Raw genomic sequence first — 18226 nt, 5'->3', positions numbered from 1 at the left:
ACACCTTTGACCTACAAATGACATCACATCTGACATGACTGACCTTACAGTTAATGTTTCTCTCGATTTCAGAATTCACTGGAACTGTGTGTTTATGTTTCTGTTATTGTGTCAGTGGGTTATGTTTCAGTTGGAGCTGGCACTTGCTGGCACGATGATACTGAAAATGCTTTAGTCATGTCCATGAAAATGAAAAGTTAATGCGAGTTCATTGGGGGACAGTATCTCGTGCTGTCAGATCTCATCTAGTATTGTCTCAAGATCTCATCAGATCTCATCTTTTGTCATTGTCATCTTTTTGTGTGTGACTCCTGTAACCAATCGTTCCCATTGGTCCATCTCATGTAAGATTTGTTCCCATTGGTTCATCTCATGTAACCTTTTGTTCCCATTGGTCCGTCTCTCCACATGTGTTAGGATCCTTTTGGAGATGTCATCAAGGGCATCATGGAGCAGATTCAAGCCCATGCCGGCCTCCACTCGAACTGCGACTTCGGAGCGCAGAACTATGAGCAGTGGGTGGTCCTGACAGAGCAAAAAGGTGGGTCTCTCACTTTTTTTCATACTGGAAGTGGAAATAGCATTCCAGTTCACCGTTGACGCATGTTTTTCCATGAAAAGAAAAGTGTATGTATGTATATGCACAGTAGGTCTATATGGTCTTTGGCAACCATTTCCCCCTATAGTCATGTCTGACTCAGCGACATTTGCTGGCAGTGCACAACCAGGAAGACTGACTTCTCTGTTGGATGATTTAGTCTGATAACTAATCCGTTTGTTTTGCACTTATGGGATCTTAATCAGAGCCGCGGTACAACAAGTCCTCCAACTGCGCTGAAATAAGAAGTAAAAAGAAGACGGGAAAAAAAAGATCCACATTCCCCCACTAAAATCTCTATAGAATGAGACCCTCTAATCATTTCCAAGCGGCCCGTCTTTTTCTAATTTTCATGTGGTATAAATCACACAGGCCCTGTAGGAATGTTTGGGTCTCCAAAGCCAGCTTTGACTTTTTGGCTTCTCTGACTCTCAGAGCCGGAGAGCAGGAAATCCCTTATTCATTCATCACCTCAGATCCTGCTTTTCTCTACTCCACTCTCTCTGCTCTACATTTCTCTCTCTCTCTCTCTCACTCTCCCTCTCTTTCCATCTCTCTCGCTCTCTCTCTCTTTCTTAAAATTCCCCTTGGGATCAATAAAGTTACTCCACTCCACTCCACTCCACTCCACTCTACTCCCTTTCTCTCTCTCTCTCTCTCTCTCTCTCTCTCTCTCTCTCTCTCTCTCTCTCTCTCTCTCTCTCTCTCTCTCTCTCTCTCTCTCTCTTTCTGCCTATATTTCTATTTAGATAATCACATCCTCTCCAACTTTTTCTACAGTACTCTGTGCCCTCTACATAGCTCTTGTAGATCTCTGTGTCTGTTTGTTTCCATCACTCTCTTTCTTTCTACCTGTCTCTGTCCATCTCTTCTCTCTCTCTCTCTCTCTCTCTCTCTCTCTCTCTCTCTCTCTCTCTCTCTGTTTATCTCTGTGTCTGTTTGTTTCCATCACTCTCTTTCTTTCTACCTGTCTCTATCCATCTCTTCTCTCTCTCTCTCTCTCTCTCTCTCTCTCTCTCTCTCTCTCTCTCTCTCTCTCTCTCTCTCCTGTCTGTCTGTCTCTCTCTCTCTCTCTCTCTTTGCCACACCTCTGTAGGTCTCTCTCTCTCTGTGGCTCCCCTGTCTCTCCATCTCTCCCCCTCTCCTTCTCTCTCTCTCTCCCTCTCTCTCTCTCTCTCTCTCTCTCTCTCTCTCTCTCTCTCTCTCTCTCTTTGCTAACCCCATTGTCTCTCGCCCCTGTGCTGCAGCCGCTAAGGAGGAGAACACCAAAGAGCGTGTGTGCGCGGAGCACCTGCGGCAGTACAACGAGGCCCTGCACCAGAGCAACACCATCCGCATGTCGGACGCCTACAGCTTCCTGGACAAGTACTACAAGGAGGAGTGGAAGAAGAAGCACAACCCAGACGAGGACGAGGACATTGAAATCACAGACACAGAGAGATTCCTCTTCAAATTGTTTACAGGTATTTTTTTCAGTACAGAACTGGAATAACAGCCCTCGGGGCGTGTCAGGGCTTTTGAGGTTTTCCGCATTGTCGCTTCCAAGAAATCAGGCCGGTGTAAGGTACCGTCTTGGGAATCAATGGAATGTTTTGTTAAGCTGAGTTGCTCACTGGCTCAACACAGGTTTTCTTTTGTGGTTCTTGGCATTTTTTCATTTTTATTACTTCCACAGACAAGAAGGAGAAGCTCCAAGAGTTGGCAAAGCAGACACAGTACGAGAACAAGATTCTCTCTGAGCTGCGAAAGACCATCCTAAAGGAGTTCACCAGCCTGGAGAATGCCCGCGGCATCATCTTCACGCGGACCCGTCTCAGCGCCATCGCCCTGAGCCAGTGGATCCAGCAGAACCCCAAGTTCGAGGCGTGTGGCGTCCGTGCCAGCTACCTGATTGGAGGAGGGGACCAGAGCCTCATCAAGCCCATGACATCGGTGAGGAAGGGGGGACAGCCACGGCCTAATGGTTGAGGAGATGGGCTTTAGATCAGAGGGTTGCAGGTTCGAATCCCACCCTTCCACTCCCTATGTCCCTCCATGGCCGAGGTGCCCTTGACTAAGGCACCTAACCCCACACTGCTCCAGGGACTGTAACCAATACCCTGTACTTAAAATAACTGTAAATCACTTTGGACAAAAGCGTCAGCTACAGTAAGTGTAATGCAATGTAATTTCATCTCAAGCCCAAGGTCTTTGGTGAGGGTTTGGTTTTTAATCTGGATTGGCCATGGAATAACCATACAGTAGCTGTTCATCTGTTGATACAACAAATACACAATCAAGGACATCAATTAGAATAGGAGGTCTCAAGTAGGGCTTTCAGGCCGACCAGAACGGACCTGGTGCCGGTGCCCACACCAGTTACGTTCGGCACTAAAGTGCTCATCTATGATACCGGGCTCTGAACTTTTTCCGCACGTGACTGTGTTACCCAGATGAAGCTGCTGACGGCCACGCTGTCGACACGGTTCGCGTTGAAAAACCTAGTATTTTGCGGTTCGTATAGTGAACCAACTTTCCGGTGTGGATGCTAAAATCTGTGACGTGAATACGACGGCCGGTTCGCGATTAGGTGCAGGAACAGGCACAGGCACGGTTCTCAGTTGGCCTGAATGTGCTAATAGAGACCTCATATATCTCACAGAGTGACCTTATAGACACTTATTTTGTTGTTTTCTTTCTGTTGCCTGATGCCTTGTATTTTCTTTTTTGAAAATGTAATGTGAAATTTGTATCTGTATTGTCCGTGAAATAGCCATAGCTGCTGAACTGGCAATGACCTAAAGCAAACAAACAGTGAGGTAGTGCAGGAGGCCTGAGTGGCCTTACAGAGACCTCTTCTTGTTTTTATTCTTCTTGTCTGTTTTGTGTTTCCTTTTTCCACGCTGCATGTCCTTTTTCTCCTGTCTTGCTGCCAGTATGCAGGCCTATCTCCATTGATAGGTAGTGATAAGTTCAGGGATTCAGTGCACGTTTGAAAACAAGAACCTTTGGATGTGATATTGTTTTTGTCTTTCTGGGCCAGGCCGAGCAGAAGGATGTCCTGAACAAGTTCCGCCATGGGGAGATCAACCTCCTCATCGCCACTACGGTGGCTGAGGAGGGTCTTGACATCAAGGAGTGCAATGTGGTCATCCGCTACTGCCTGGTCACCAATGAAATCGCCATGATTCAAGTAAGACTGCAAATGAAAAACCCTTCGTACTGTGCACTGAGATAAGCGATAAAAGGTTGGCATTTTAGGCTATGGCCTACAAAGAAAAAAGACAGTGACTGCACAGAACTCAAAACATCTGGGTTATGTATATAACCCCAGTTCCCTGAGAAGGGACCAGACCTATTACTCATGGGACATGATCGACCTTGGTTGATCCACGAAGCATTTTTTATATCTTTAATCAAGCCGAATGGCAGATGGCTGTGTCAGTCAAGCTAGGGTCCGCCCACCGGCGGCGGCTATTACTGCACTGACGCCCATCTCAATTCCTCTTTCGCTGCTGAGCCCCTCAGCAGAGACGCCGTGTGCTCAACCTAGTAATAGGTCTGGTCCCTTCTCAGGGAACTGGGGTTATATACATAACCCAGATGTTCCCTATCGCAGGAACTGCGACCTATTACTCATGGGACCGCCTCCAATCCCGCACACGACGTGGCTATGCAGAGGGCACCATTCGGAATACGGTGCAGTGAGGGCCCCGCGACTTCCCAGGGCAGGGCCCCACCACCACCAGAACCACACACACAGTATGCCAACGCCCAGCTATAGGGGAGCGACAGGTAGTGGTGCGACTACACAGAGGCCAAACCTCCCCGTTGCCAGCAGTTAACACAGCCCGTGGGGCAGAGGGTCAGCCACCTCCCACATGAAGAATCAAACAAAAGAGTGGAGAAACTCCACCCTGTCGCCCTCCATATGTCAAACACACATCCATCTGTATATGGGCCAAGACAATGACACCCCCCTCGTAGAGTGTGCACACAGACCCACTGGGGGTGCCAAAGGAGTCCTCTGTAGACAAACTCAGTAGCTTCCACCCATACGCGGCTGGAGCTCTGGAGCTGGGGCTGGGGCAGGTAGAGACCCAGTCTCTTTTTGGAGAAGTCAATGAGCAGGGCTTGACTCCACGGCGAGTCGGAGAGGACTGGAGCCCAGGTCGAGCGAGCACTAGGCCTGGCTGGAGCTCTGAAGCTGAAGCTGGGGCCAACCAAATATGCCAACTTACGCCTGAAGTGGGCCTTACCTCCCGAGGCTGCCTCATGACAAATACATAGCAGAGTGCAGCACCTAAACCCTGTGTGCCATCCAAACACAAGCGGAGGGCACGCACAGGGCAAAGCTCATGTAAATAAACCCCCAAGAACAACCCAATGGGGGGGAGTGAAGAGACCAGCTAAACAAGGAGCTGACATTAGGCATAAGGCTGTGTCCACTGCGGGGTGGGAAAGCCGCATTCTGGCGTAACACCACCGCACCATCCTCCGCAGAGAAGCGCGGGCAGGCCGGATGTACCAACAGCGCATGTACAGTATGTCACTGAGGCGCTAGGCCAAGGACAACATCACCAACAATACTGTCTCACATGCCAATTTTTATTCTTTTATTTATTTATTTATTTTATTTTCAATGGCTGAGTTAGGCCCGCAGTGCCGTCATCATCAAAGAGGGCGGTACAGAGGTAACAGGGAATGAGTGGCAGAGAGAGAGACAGGGGAGGAGCAACAAACTGACCCAGGTCGGTAAAACGTAAGAGTGCTCAACCATGTAGGACATGGTAGGGCCCAATAATTATGTTTGAGGGAAAGCAGCTTGACACATGCTGACGAGAGAAGCCCAAACTGGGGGTCCACTCGTGCCCGTAGAATTTTCAGCAGGCCCCATGCCGACAAAGGCCCGGGTGGGGCACGCCATATGCCCATCATGACACGTGTCACCAGGGGATGCGAACACAGAGTTGCACACCCAAACCCAGAATGACATGTTGAGACTGCCGCCACATACAGTGTAATTGTCAAGGCTGCCATCGCTTGGTCCAAAAGATGCCGGGGAAAGCCAAGAGTGCCGGCAACAGGACACTAAAAGGAGTCGGGCCCCAGGTAGCGCATCACACCAACAAACATGTCACGCCAGCGCAGAAAGCAGGAGGGCAGACAGAGCCCTGGAATTCTGGAGAGTCCCTGCCACCTCACCAGACAGGCCGACATCCGATAGTTACAGCCTCTCCGAGCCGAGGCCACTAGTGCCGGCCGTGGCCATGCTATCTCCCCGTCGACCAGCCTCAGTAAGTCCTAGCACAGTGGGATCACCTATGGCGGGCCCACTGCCAAACAGCAGAAATCGAGAAAACATGACTGGGCAGCTCCAGCTGGAGCCACCAGAATACACATAATCCTCATGCACCCTGGCCAGGAGCAAAGGGAGAAGGACAGTTGGGGAAACCATAAAGTGTCCCAAGGTCCAGGGCTATGCCAAGGCAGCCACTCCCCGGGGACGATTATCCCCCTGGGAAAGCTCACAAAGGGCAATGCACAGTTAGCCATATCACAAACGGGTCGATGTTGGCCCTGCCAACTGAGATCAGGATGTTCTCCCCCACCTTTGTACGCAGAAGCCATGCTGCTGCATGAAGGTAGCCCCTGAAAGCAATGCCACATAGAACAGGGGCAGGGAATGTACTCCATCGTGCACGGTGATGCATGCCAGTGATGTTCAACCTATGGGCCGGGGCCCATTGGGGGGCCCTGAAGGTGTACCAAGTGGGCCTTGAAATAATATTCCAAAAACCACAATCACATTATGGTGTGTGTTGCTGCTGATTTATGTGAGTTTTATTTATATTCGGGTCCGAGGTGGGCCCCGAACCTTTGTGACAATTTCGAGTGGGCCCCAAGTTGGGAAAGGTTGGGAACCCCTGATGCATGTAATCGCCAAAGTGTCGTCTGATCCAACCTACACAGGAAGGGGCGAAAGCCTAGCAGCACTGTGAGGAGCCCAAACACCTTGACATGTAGTTTGGCTTGGCTGGCGGGCCAAAAGCCATTGACCACCATGCTGTGACCGATCCGTGGTGGATGCATAAGGTGCCATGGTTAACCGGCCCCCCACCACACTGACAAGCACTCAGGGGTCTACCAAACCCCTGTGCCTGTCCCTGCTTGGGTAGAAATACTGAGAAGTGCGCCAGACCCGAAAAAGCCCCAGTCACAATAAGCACATTGGCAAGGGCACCACTGCCGCGCCAAGCATGCCCAATAACTACAGGGACAACTGTGTTGTCCCCGGCCAACCCAGGGAGAACAGGCTGAGTGACATCAGTAAACTGTTCATGCGCTCCAGGTACAGTAGGGGATGCGGGCCCTTAGAAATAGGGGCGAGTCAGACTGAGGAATACAACCGGCTGGGCCAGGAGAAGAAACCTCTGAATGACTCATAATAATAAGTAATATTATGATTAGCTCGGCCATCATAATAATAATCATTGTTATCATTATTATTATTATTATTGGTATTACCATTCTTGTAATTATTATTATCATTAATAATAATAATAAATCCCGACCTCTCCCAATGGGTCAATGATGGCATAAAGAGAGGTGGACGGTCTGGGCTGTAACACCGCTATAACAGGCAATACCAAGCACGTGAACACGCACGAGAGAGAGAGCGAGCGAGCGCGCCGAGCTCCACTCCAAAGCATGACTAGAACTCCTAGGATGCAAACGCAGAAAGACCTGTGTCTGACATGGTTGGGTATATATGTGAAATGGGCAGACGTCAGATCCATAATGACGACCCAGTCATTAATTGGCAAGTACACTCGACGAAAATACGCATGTGGAGTGGACACAGAACAGAGCAGTCCCCGATGCAAGACCACAAGGCAAGACAGAGGCTGGCGTGAAAACCCATGTGCGTGAATGACAGCAAAATAGGCAGCTGGCATAAAGTAGCCCCCGTTGCGCAGCCACCAGACATCTGGAGCGCGCACACGGAGACGGGGCGAACCCAATTACGCACGCATTGCCATTGAACCAGTACAGAATGTAAGGCCCCAGTGTCAATGCAAAACGCAGGAATATCCTGCGTCGGACAAGAACAGACATAGTGCGCCAGGCAGACGTCAGTATCAAGAAATATAATACAACACAGAACCGGGCGAATGCACCCGACAAAACGATGTGGAGTGAGCATTCTACATTCCCGAGATTTCAGTCACTTTATTTACCCTCAGAGGGAAAACAAGTATAACTTTGCCCGGTATGCCGTAAATTGAGGCTCGGGCACCAGCTTTCGGTCGTGTTAACAATTGTAAATAGTATTGCTAGCCAGCAGTCGAAGCAAAACCATTGCGCGCTCCCGCGCGTCGTTATCTGCCTGGCCAAGCTGTGTATGAAGCCCGTCCAGTGGGCGCAAGAGCCAGACACGGAGATAAGCGCGCGAACAGTGCGCGCCTCGTCTCGTGACTGTACACAAAACGCAGGGAGTTCTCCCCTGTGCCAACCCAATAACAGTAGCACGACCCTCCATACAGCAGAATGAGAGCGCGTTATAAGTCTGGTTTCCCGTTGCAGAGGCCCACGAGAGCGCTGCGAGGGATACTTTTACTTTATTTAAATTAATTAATTAATTCAGACCTGTGCCAAGGTGAAGCGCTGCGTCTCCACTCCCTTTATAGCCGAGATTAGGGAGGGTGAAATGTTTGGACGTCCTGCACAGAGGCTCCTCAGAGCGGCAGTGCAAGATAGGTAGCCTACCTTTAAGGCATTCACAGATAGTCGTGCAATCACAGACCGTACATGGGGGGAGAACAACATTTTATTTCACAACTGACCATCAGAAGGGACCGTGCAAACCATCAGTGTGCAAACAGATCAATTTGTTTATTTGATGTGTACATGACATGTGTTCGGGCAACATTGGGCGAACCAGGTGCTTACGTGAACATACAGTGGGTCACAAGTGTGTGGCACTGGGTGTGTCCTTACGGTGTACAACGGGGACCATGGGACAAAACGTGCCAGTGGTCCCACATACAGTAGAGGTCGGCGTAATCCAGCTTGTGTTCGGTAGACGTCCCCGTCCGTCCATACATGCGACAAAGCCCCAGGCTGCTGCTCACAGGGCTAGTATAGGTCCGAGTCTAATCGGCCTACGAGCCCAACTTACCTGTGTCAACACTTCCATGCGCCCAGTACAAGTAGTCAAACCACCCGTCAGAGCCATGCTACAGGGCGGGGGAGAGGCTAAAAGCCTAACTGAGCTAGCAGCGCGCGCCATGGGCTAGAAGGGGGTACACAAGCCGGTCAGGGAGGGGTCGGAACTCAGGGGCTCGAGGAGCTAGCTGGCTAACCGGCAGGTTAACACGCTCGACTGGCCTAGCAGACGGGTAGAGACGGCGTCTGCATTGAGGATAATTCCGTTGCTGAGACGCTCTCTCAGCGTGCCTAGGGGAACGCAGACCAAACACGAAACAGGGTCCTTCCCTTTGGGAAAGCGGCTGTATCGTGTTCTCCCCTCAGGGAGGCGCGTGCGACCCAAGGCCCCCTCCATAGATGTTCGTATCTCGAGGACATCTGAAAATCCTGTAAATAAAAACATCTGAAACGACAGAGAAAACAAGTGCGTGGGCACTCTTAGCTGGCGTACACCGGCTATTACGAGTAATACGCCACACGGAAATTCATTAACAAATAGCAACATTGTATATTTTAACAATGTCGTAACAGTGATACTTTACGTGGACCTTTCCCGGCGAAGCAAGAAAAGAGGAATTGAGATGGGCGTCAGTGCAGTAATAGCCGCCGCCGGTGGGCGGACCCTAGCTTGACTGACACAGCCATCTGCCATTCGGCTTGATTAAAGATATAAAAAATGCTTCGTGGATCAACCAAGGTCGATCATGTCCAAAGAAACTCAAGAGAAAGAACAATCTCTTGGCGGGGAATGCATTGGCCACGGTGTAGTACGGGGGCGTTGCCTGAGGACACGAGTGGATGGAAAATTAACTCCCTTGCGCATGGTCATTGGTCATCCATCCACGATGGATGCCATTTTCGTACTCCGTAATTTGTGACCAAGTAACGGCAGCTGTTGGTCAGCAGTAATTGCTGGGGGTAATTAAGGACAGCTGACAGACATTCACGCTGTCCTATGACCTGTTCCACAGTGAATAACATTTCCGTACTCCCCTCGCCATCATTTCCTACTACGCTGTTATGACGTGAGTAAGCCCTCTTGTCTCAAGCCTCTTTGATCATGTCCCATGAGTAATAGGTCGCAGTTCCTGCGATAGGGAACTGAGTAGAATGACTTTAAAATGATCCTGTAGGCCAGTTTAAGTAGTTTTGGGTAGATCATTGACATGTGGCAGCTTTCTGTATATTACCACATTTTTTTTGCGAATCATTTCGCTTATCATTTTTTGCTGATCTGTCTTGACAAACAGTATATTGCTTTGGATAAACGTGTCAGTTGTTGTACTGTATGGTCTTAGACTGGGAAAGAATACGTTTATGCAATATTTTTCTTATGTAGTAAATATTGCATAAACGTATTCTTTCCCAGTCAAAGACCATTTTTCTTAGGTAGTAAATAGCTTTGCAACTAACGTGTGTGGTTAGTTATGGATATGATATTTTTAACTAGGCCTTTTAGGTCTGCTGAGGTATCAGTAATACCTGTGACAGGCATCTCAGTTATATGTAAGTGTAGTTGCAAAGTTATTTACTACATAAGAATGATGAAAAATGTAGCAAAGCATGTGTTCCTTCAAGTTCTAAGAACATAAAGTGCTACAGTTCACACCTTTATCCTAAGCAACACACTATTATTACCACACCGTGCATTGGTTAGAGTCCCTCACTCCGATTCGCAGTGAAGTTTGAAGGGATTTTAAGCACTTCTCGTTACTCTCATTAAGACACAGGGAGTTTTAGGGCCAAAACAGGGCCTATATTTCCCTCTACCTTGTTCCTACCCAACAGGCACGAGGCAGAGCGAGAGATGCCAACAGCAGCTACACCTTGGTGGCGGAGGAGGGGTCTGGCGTGGCAGAGCGCGAAAGCGTCAACGAGTACCGCGAGAAGATGATGAGCAAGGCCATCGACAGCGTGGTGAAGATGAAACAGGTCAACTACGAGAAGAAAGTGAGTGCCTTGACCTTTACTGTCCAGTGAAGCTAAAAATATAGAAAGACCACTCGCATCCTGGCTTCCATCTGTTCACACTGTTGCCCTCTTCCAGGCATTACCAGCTAGAAGCAATAGAATGAAGAACAGCTTCTTCCCTAAAGCTGTCACAATACTTAAGGCACATTTGCAGGACTGTGTCAAGAACTCTGTGTCTTGTAGGCAGACTCGAATGTCATTATACTTTGCATAATGACAACAAAAGGCCATATATTTGTATTTGTATTTTACGAAAATGATTTAAAGATGCCCTGCGTAGGATGGTGGCCAGAGTAGGTGTTGAAAGGCCATTTCCCACATGGTGGTGATGAAACAGGCAGACCATTAGAGGAAAGTGAGTGCCTTGACATGACTTTTACTGTCCAATGAAGCTAAAAGATATATAGAAATTACATGTTTCGTCAAAATGACTCACTGAAAATGCCTTGGGAGCATCTGATCTAAGATTCAAAAACACACAACTGAAGATCACTGCACAGCAGAAACCAACACTGTACTGCATAATAAAAGTGGAAGTATAGGAATATAGAATATATAAGTATGACCATGACCTTGGTCGCCCTTATCAGGTGACCCAAGAACATTCCTCTTTTGATACAAACAGAACACAGAGGCTGCAGAGTGAGTTTAGACACACTAAGCCATTGTTAAGGAATGTTACAAAAGTATCATGAAAGTCTCTGAAAGTACTCTGTAGCTTCTATCAAGATCACCTGATCAGGACAACCAATCAAAACTGACAAGACAAGTTCAATAAAACTACCTTACAGACACTTGGAGGGCAGAAGCGTGCCTTTCTCCGATGATATGACTAATTAAGGTGTATCGTTGAAAATTGACTTGAGTATCCTCAGTAAACTTTCAACATGATTGACAAATCTCTGCCTTTGTGTCTATCTTACACCTGCGAACACCATTCTTACAGAAGTCTGCAACGTGTTTTTGAACGTGTAAGGAGAAGTCATGTGGGATTCAAACCTACAACCCCTAGATTCAAAGACAAACTCCCTAACCACTAGGCCACGGCTGCCCTGCGTTTGTTTGTGTTTGATGATCAGATAAAAGAGTACCAGGTGCAGGCCATGCTGGAGAAGAAGGTGCTGACGAAGAAGAAGAAGCAGAAGAGCATGCAGAAGGAGGACCCCAGCAAGGTGCGCTTCAGCTGCAAGGGCTGCAACAAGAGCGTGTGCCTGGGGGAGGGCATCAAGGTCATCGAGAACATGCACCATGTCAACGTCACCCCGGGATTCCGGTATGAGCATCCTGTCCTGCAGAACCAACACACACACACACACACACACACACACACACACACACACACACACACTGAAGTGAAGGGGACTAGAACCTGGGCCTTGGCCCTGACCACTGCAAAGAGCCAGGCACACACACACACACACACTCTCTCGCGCGCTCTCTCCCTCTCTCTCTCTCTCTCTCACTCACACACACACACTCACTCACTCACAATGCAATTAAACAATATATTTGAGTACAAAGTACCTTACATATAGACACAATAATCCTAATTATGTGACGGTGGATACACAGCTTCTACAGTATGCATAACATCACAAGATCCTAAATACTACATTGAAGAATGCAAGAATGTGGTATGTCTTATAGGTACAGTGCACCTGTGTCCCGATGAAAAAAGTGGCACCAGAAGAGTACTTTTTGGAAGATGTTTGGCACTTCTCTTGCTGTTGACAATCCACAGATCTGTAAACCACATGGAGGCACACAAACATGCACGCACATACCAGTTTACTGTATATAGTCATAGTCAGTTATTTAAGCAGGTATTTGTGTACAGATGTCTGCACATTTGAAAAGGAAAGCCTCATCAATTGATACAGATACAGAGAGAGGAAGTGAAACTGCGGCAAATCCACAGACCTAACATGCAAAACCCACAATAACAAAGAACAGATGTATTGATGAAAATCATGCCTGGAATCATTTAGTGACACACCATGCTCTGAAAGCTTTTACAAGTTAACAAATTATCCCAATCTTGAGCATTGAACTTTGTCATTAATAACCTAGTCTGTTAGTCGTACAGTTAGGAACCTCAAAGTCTCTGACACAGAAGATCAATTACTCTAATCATAATGAATCAGGAGGATTCAAAAGGAGTTACTGTATACATTATATGACTCTTTTCTAAAAATGGTGACTTGCAAACCTCAGTTGATTTTTACATCTGTAGCACTTTTTTTGCCCTACTGAGGTTTTTTTTTTTTGCTCTAGTATACACATACTTATTTAGCTAAGTGAGTCCACACATCACCCATTGTGTCCTGTGGCATGGTATACTATTTATAGAGTTTGTTTTTAAAAGACCTCCTGACAGTCTTAGTCAGCCTTACCAAAGTCATTTGCCCCTATTCAAAATGTCTTTGCCCCTACTCACTGAACTGCATCCAATCACAATAGCCAACAGCAAGGCCTCTCTCTCTGCTCCAAAGACTAAAACACTTGTTCTGTGTGAGTTCAAATCTAAGCACTTGTTGTTGGAGGTTGGAGGTTACCATGTGTTAATTGCACACATAAGACAATAAATCAGCATTTTTAAGAAAACAGAACGAATGTGCAAAGTTTGGTGAAACGCATTCTTTAATAATAAAACAGTACACTAAATTCAAGTCTTCTCTTGTGTTTACAATGATTTGTCTGAAATAATAATAATCATTATGCTAGGTACTGCCGTGCTAATGTACTGCTGTCTAAATCATTTGATATTTGTGTTTACAAGGTAACTGTTTCATTTGTTTTTTTGTGACGTTTTTAACTTTTATTTCAGGGGCGCGATTATCGTAAGAGAAAACGCTTCACTTCAGGAGAGGCAGCTGGACTATGAGGCCAACGGGACCATAGCATGCAAAGACTGTGGCCATGTAAGTCAAATCTACCCAGAATGAACTCCACAAAACTAGTGCTCACAGGGGATATATGTGAGTTAGATCATGTAACTTTGTACCCTGGAATTGGGATTTTGTGTGTTTGGAAAAAGAGTCAAGAGTCAATAGTACTTTATTGTCAAAAATCTATGTAACAGGGTTAGCACAGAAGTTTGAAATTGCGTTTGACCAATAAGACATTGACAATAATCTCTCTCTCACACACACACACACACACACACACACACACACACACACACACACACACACACACACACACACACACACACACACACACACACACACACACACACACACACACACACACACACACACAACTAACCTACTCATACATGAATTTACCATTCTTTCTCTGACACATTCATACACAGACAATACACACTCACAGATGTGCAGAAAGAACAAAAACCTTAATAAAAAGTTCTTTTGGAAAGCACCAATTCACTCTCACAAAATCATCCATTGTTCAATCAATTAACAATGGACTTGTAAGTAATGCAAAAAAGAAAATGTTGAAATGTACTTTATATTTCTTTCACTCCTGTCACCAGACGTTGGGGTCCATGATGTTGTACAAAGGCATTGAGTGCCCCTGTCTTCACATTAAGAACTTCGTGGTGACGTACAACGGCAAGAACAAGGTCTTCAACAAGTGGAGCGAGTTGGCCATACGCTTTCCAGCCTTCGACTACTCGGAGCATGCCATGGACCTGGCCGTGGATGGCAACTCCGATGAGGAGGAGGAGGAGGAAGAGGAGACAGCGTGACCGTGACAAATTGACACTGAGATTGCTTTGAGAAGACATCTCTCATACTCTGAACTTTGTAATAACACCAAAGGCAGAGCAAACGGCACTAAGAAAAATCCTGAACTTCAACGTCCTGTATACTGTATTCCTGTACTCCAACGCCTGAGCTTCCGGACAAGTCACTAATTACTCCTGCTCCTATACATGGGTTTCACGTTTGTAAACACCCCTGGCTGCGCACCCCTGGCTGCGCACTCTTCAACCTCTGATTGTTGGAAACTGCTGTCGGTCAAAGCATTTGCACGTGCCAGTGTCTTGCCCCTCCTCACAATACCGTGTTTATAAACAAACAAACAAAAACATGTATGTATACCCTACCTTGTTGTTAAATTGTGCTAAATTACTGTCACCTGGTTTAGTGAATTGTTTACAATAAATATGTGGCAGGACTTTTACTTTCTGAGCTTGAGGTGTTAGCGCTGAATTATACACCGCATCAAATGTAGATTGTGCTGATACAAAAAGAGCCTGGAATCATTTAGTAACACATAATGCTCTGAAAGCTCTTTCAATTTAACAAGTTGTCCCAAATCTTGAACATGGAACTTTAACATTAAGAACCTCAACAAATTCTTGTAGTTTTGGGTAGTGGCCTGACTATCACATAACACAACACTTCACTTAGTACATGAATACTTAAAATCAACAAAGCAACTCTGAACTCAATTCTCTGAACATTGCCTGATGTTGTCATTCAGAGTCCTACACCTTGGGGAGTGGGTGGGTCAGCTTTTGTGCACTGCTGTTGACATCACAGAAGTGTAACAAGTTGCCTGCAGTTGACAATGATGATAACTGTTTGTTGTCTGTGTTTTGTATCTTGAGGCTTTGCTATTTAAGTTGCTGCCTGGGGTTTTCAGTGAAATGTTGTGAGGCACTTGGGTCTGTGTTCAGAGAGAGAGTGACATTTAGCATGTCCACAGCACTTTCTTTCTTGCCTGAAGGCTTAAGCTATTGAGCCAAGAATCATGAATCACGAAATGCTTGCGCAAATATTTATTGCAGTGTCGATTATGGACAGCACTTTTAATTGCCCGTGTTTAGTTTAGATTGATCTATGACTATCAAATGTGAATAATAATGACATGGCGCACATATTTGCTTGTCAATAAATCAATGTAGTGGCAATAAATAAACTGGTTTACTGCAATACACTGTTTCGTGTGTGTGTCTGTGTGTCTGTGTTTGCGCGTATGAGTGTACGCGCGCGCGCGTGTATGTGAATGAGATTATGGGCATCAATCATCATCACTGCGCGCTCGCATAGTAGTAATCCATGTGTGAAGTAGGCCTACTGAGATTTTTGTGTAGAAAGTTTAGGCCTATTTTTTATATTCTACGTAGGCATGGACATCAGTCAGTAGTTTGCATAACGCATGGATGGCTGTGCGTAAATCTACTAAATTGTGAAGGCGTAGTAGGCTGGTAGTCAAGTCAAGTCAAGTAGGTTTTATTGTCAATTTCTTTACATGCACTGGTCATACAAAGAATTTGAAATTACATTTCTTGCTTTCCCATACAGACATAGACTAATCTAGGTAAGGACATAGACAGTATAGACATAGACAGTACTTATACATGGACTTAAGACAGTATGGACATAGACAGTGCTCATACAGACATTTAAAGTGCAAGACTGGACAACAGAAGACTTGTAGAGGACATACATTAAGAGGTATTGTTGTGCTTTTGTGCTTTTCCTAAAAAAAGTCCTTTATAGCGTTCTGACCATGTAATAGTAGCATTTTGAAGAAAAATAAATATTAAAGAGGTCTGTCAAGTACACCACAGCAGTGTGTGTGTGTGTGTGTGTGTGTGTGTGTGTGTATGTGTGTGTATGTGTTTAGTGCAGGTAGAAGGTGCGGTGTGCGTCTTGTGTGTATGTTCGTGTGTCTGTGTGTGTGTGTGTGTGTGGACTTGTGTGTGTGTGTGTGTGTGTGTGTGTGTGTCAGTGTGTGTATGTTTGGGTTTAGTGCAGAAAGTGCAGTGTGTGTGTGTGTGTGTGTGGGTGTGTGAGTGTGTGTGTGTGTGTGTGTGTGTGTGTGTGTGTGTGTGTGTGTGTGTGTGTGTGTGTGTGTGTGTGTGCGTGTGTGTGTGTGTGTTTTGAGTTAGTGCAGGTTGAAAGTTCAGTCACAAGTATAGTAGTGCAGGTGGAATGTTCAGTCGCAGATATGGTGGTGGGGGATGGGGGGGGGGGGGGTTGTCAGTGGCCTTGCTGGCTAGAGGCTGACAGTGGAGGGAGAGTGGGTTGAGTGTTCAGCATCTTGATCGCTTGGTGCATTGTGCTGCCCGCCAGCCTGGTGGTACGGGAACGGAGGCGCCTGTACCTCTTTCCAGAGGGCAGGAGGCTGAACAGTTTGTGTGCAGGGTGGCTTGTGTCTTTGATGATCATCAGTGCTTTCCGGGTGAGGCGTGTGGTGTAAATGTCCTGCAGGGAGGGGAGTGGTACTCCAATGATCTTCTTCGCTGTGTTCACAACACGCTGGAGTGTCTTCCTGTTTTTCTCCGTGCAGCTTCCTCCCCACACTGTGATGCAGTTGGACACGACGCTCTCTATGGTTCCTCTGTAGAATGTTGTCATGATGGAGGGTGTAGCACTTGCCTTCTTTAGTTTGCGCAGGAAGTAGAGACGCTGATGGGCCTTCTTCGCCAGTGATGTAGTGTTGGTGGTCCAAGAGAGGTCGTCGCTGATGTGCACTCCAAGGAACTTGGTGCTGCTCACTTTCTCCACAGCATCGCCGTCGATGGTCAGTGGTGGCAGTTGTTTTTGGACCCTTTGGAAGTTGACAACAATCTCCTTGGTCTTGTTGACATTCAGCAGGAGGTTGTTGTCTTTGCACCATCTGGCCAGCAGGTCTACTTCTTCTCTGTAGTGAGTCTCATCGCCCTTGGTGATGAGGCCCACCAGTGTTGTATCATCCGCAAAACTTCACTAGATGGTTAGTGCTGTGGGTCGTTGTGCAGTCGTGTGTCAGCAGCGTGAACAGCAGGGGGCTGAGAACACAACCTTGCGGAGCCCCCGTGCTCAGGGTCAGGGTGCTCGAGGTGTTGTCCCTACCCGTACTGCTTGTGGTCTTTGCATCAGGAAGTCCAGCAGCCAGTTGCAGAGGGAGGTGCTGAAACCTAGTTTGTCCAGTTTTCTGATGAGTTGTTGTGGTATTATGGTATTGAATGCTGAACTGAAGTCAATGAACAGCATTCTCACATATGAGTCTTTATTGTCCAAGTGGGTGAGGGCTGGATGGAGGGCAGAGCAAATTGCATCCTCCGTGGATCGCTTGGCTCGGTATGCGAACTGGTAGGGTCTAGGGTGGGGGGTAGGGTGGCTTTGATGTGTGACAGGACTAGCCGTTCGAAGCACTTCATGATTATGGGCGTCAGTGCTACAGGACGGTAGTCATTGAAGCATGATGGTGATGATTTCTTCGGCACAGGTATGATGGTAGCAGCATTGAAAAGTGATGGGATGACTGCTTGCTCCAGAGAGATGTTAAAGATGTCTGTGAAGACATCCTTCAGCTCTTCTGCACAATCCTTCAACACTCGGCCTGGTATGTTGTCTGGGCCAGCTGCTTTGCGTGGGTTGATGGTGGCCAGTGTCCTCTTAACACTGGCAGAGGACAGGTAAAGAGGGTGATCATGGGGGGGAGGGGAGTTTTCTGTGGGTGAGTGTCATTTTGTGCTTCAAAGCGGGCAAAGAAACTGTTCAGGTC

General features: G+C 47.0%; 1 protein-coding gene across 1 annotated transcript in view; it reads left to right on the top strand.

The window, feature by feature from the left end:
* ifih1 (interferon induced with helicase C domain 1) overlaps nt 1-15273 on the top strand; it is a 38897-nt gene extending 23624 nt beyond the window's left edge. Inside the window, exons 10-17 of the mRNA XM_063214059.1 lie at nt 418-541; nt 1846-2061; nt 2274-2530; nt 3621-3770; nt 10577-10738; nt 11839-12032; nt 13587-13680; nt 14256-15273. Coding sequence (XP_063070129.1) covers nt 418-541; nt 1846-2061; nt 2274-2530; nt 3621-3770; nt 10577-10738; nt 11839-12032; nt 13587-13680; nt 14256-14471 — 1413 coding nt within the window. The 3' untranslated portion in view covers nt 14472-15273. The remainder of the gene's footprint in view (nt 1-417; nt 542-1845; nt 2062-2273; nt 2531-3620; nt 3771-10576; nt 10739-11838; nt 12033-13586; nt 13681-14255) is intronic.
* Nucleotides 15274-18226: the final 2953 nt, after the last annotated feature.

The sequence above is a fragment of the Engraulis encrasicolus genome, chromosome 13 (assembly GCF_034702125.1).
Source record: "Engraulis encrasicolus isolate BLACKSEA-1 chromosome 13, IST_EnEncr_1.0, whole genome shotgun sequence".
Classification (NCBI taxonomy): domain Eukaryota; kingdom Metazoa; phylum Chordata; class Actinopteri; order Clupeiformes; family Engraulidae; genus Engraulis; species Engraulis encrasicolus.
Note: the sequence above shows the minus strand (reverse complement) of the source record. Positions and strands in the feature narration are given on the sequence as shown.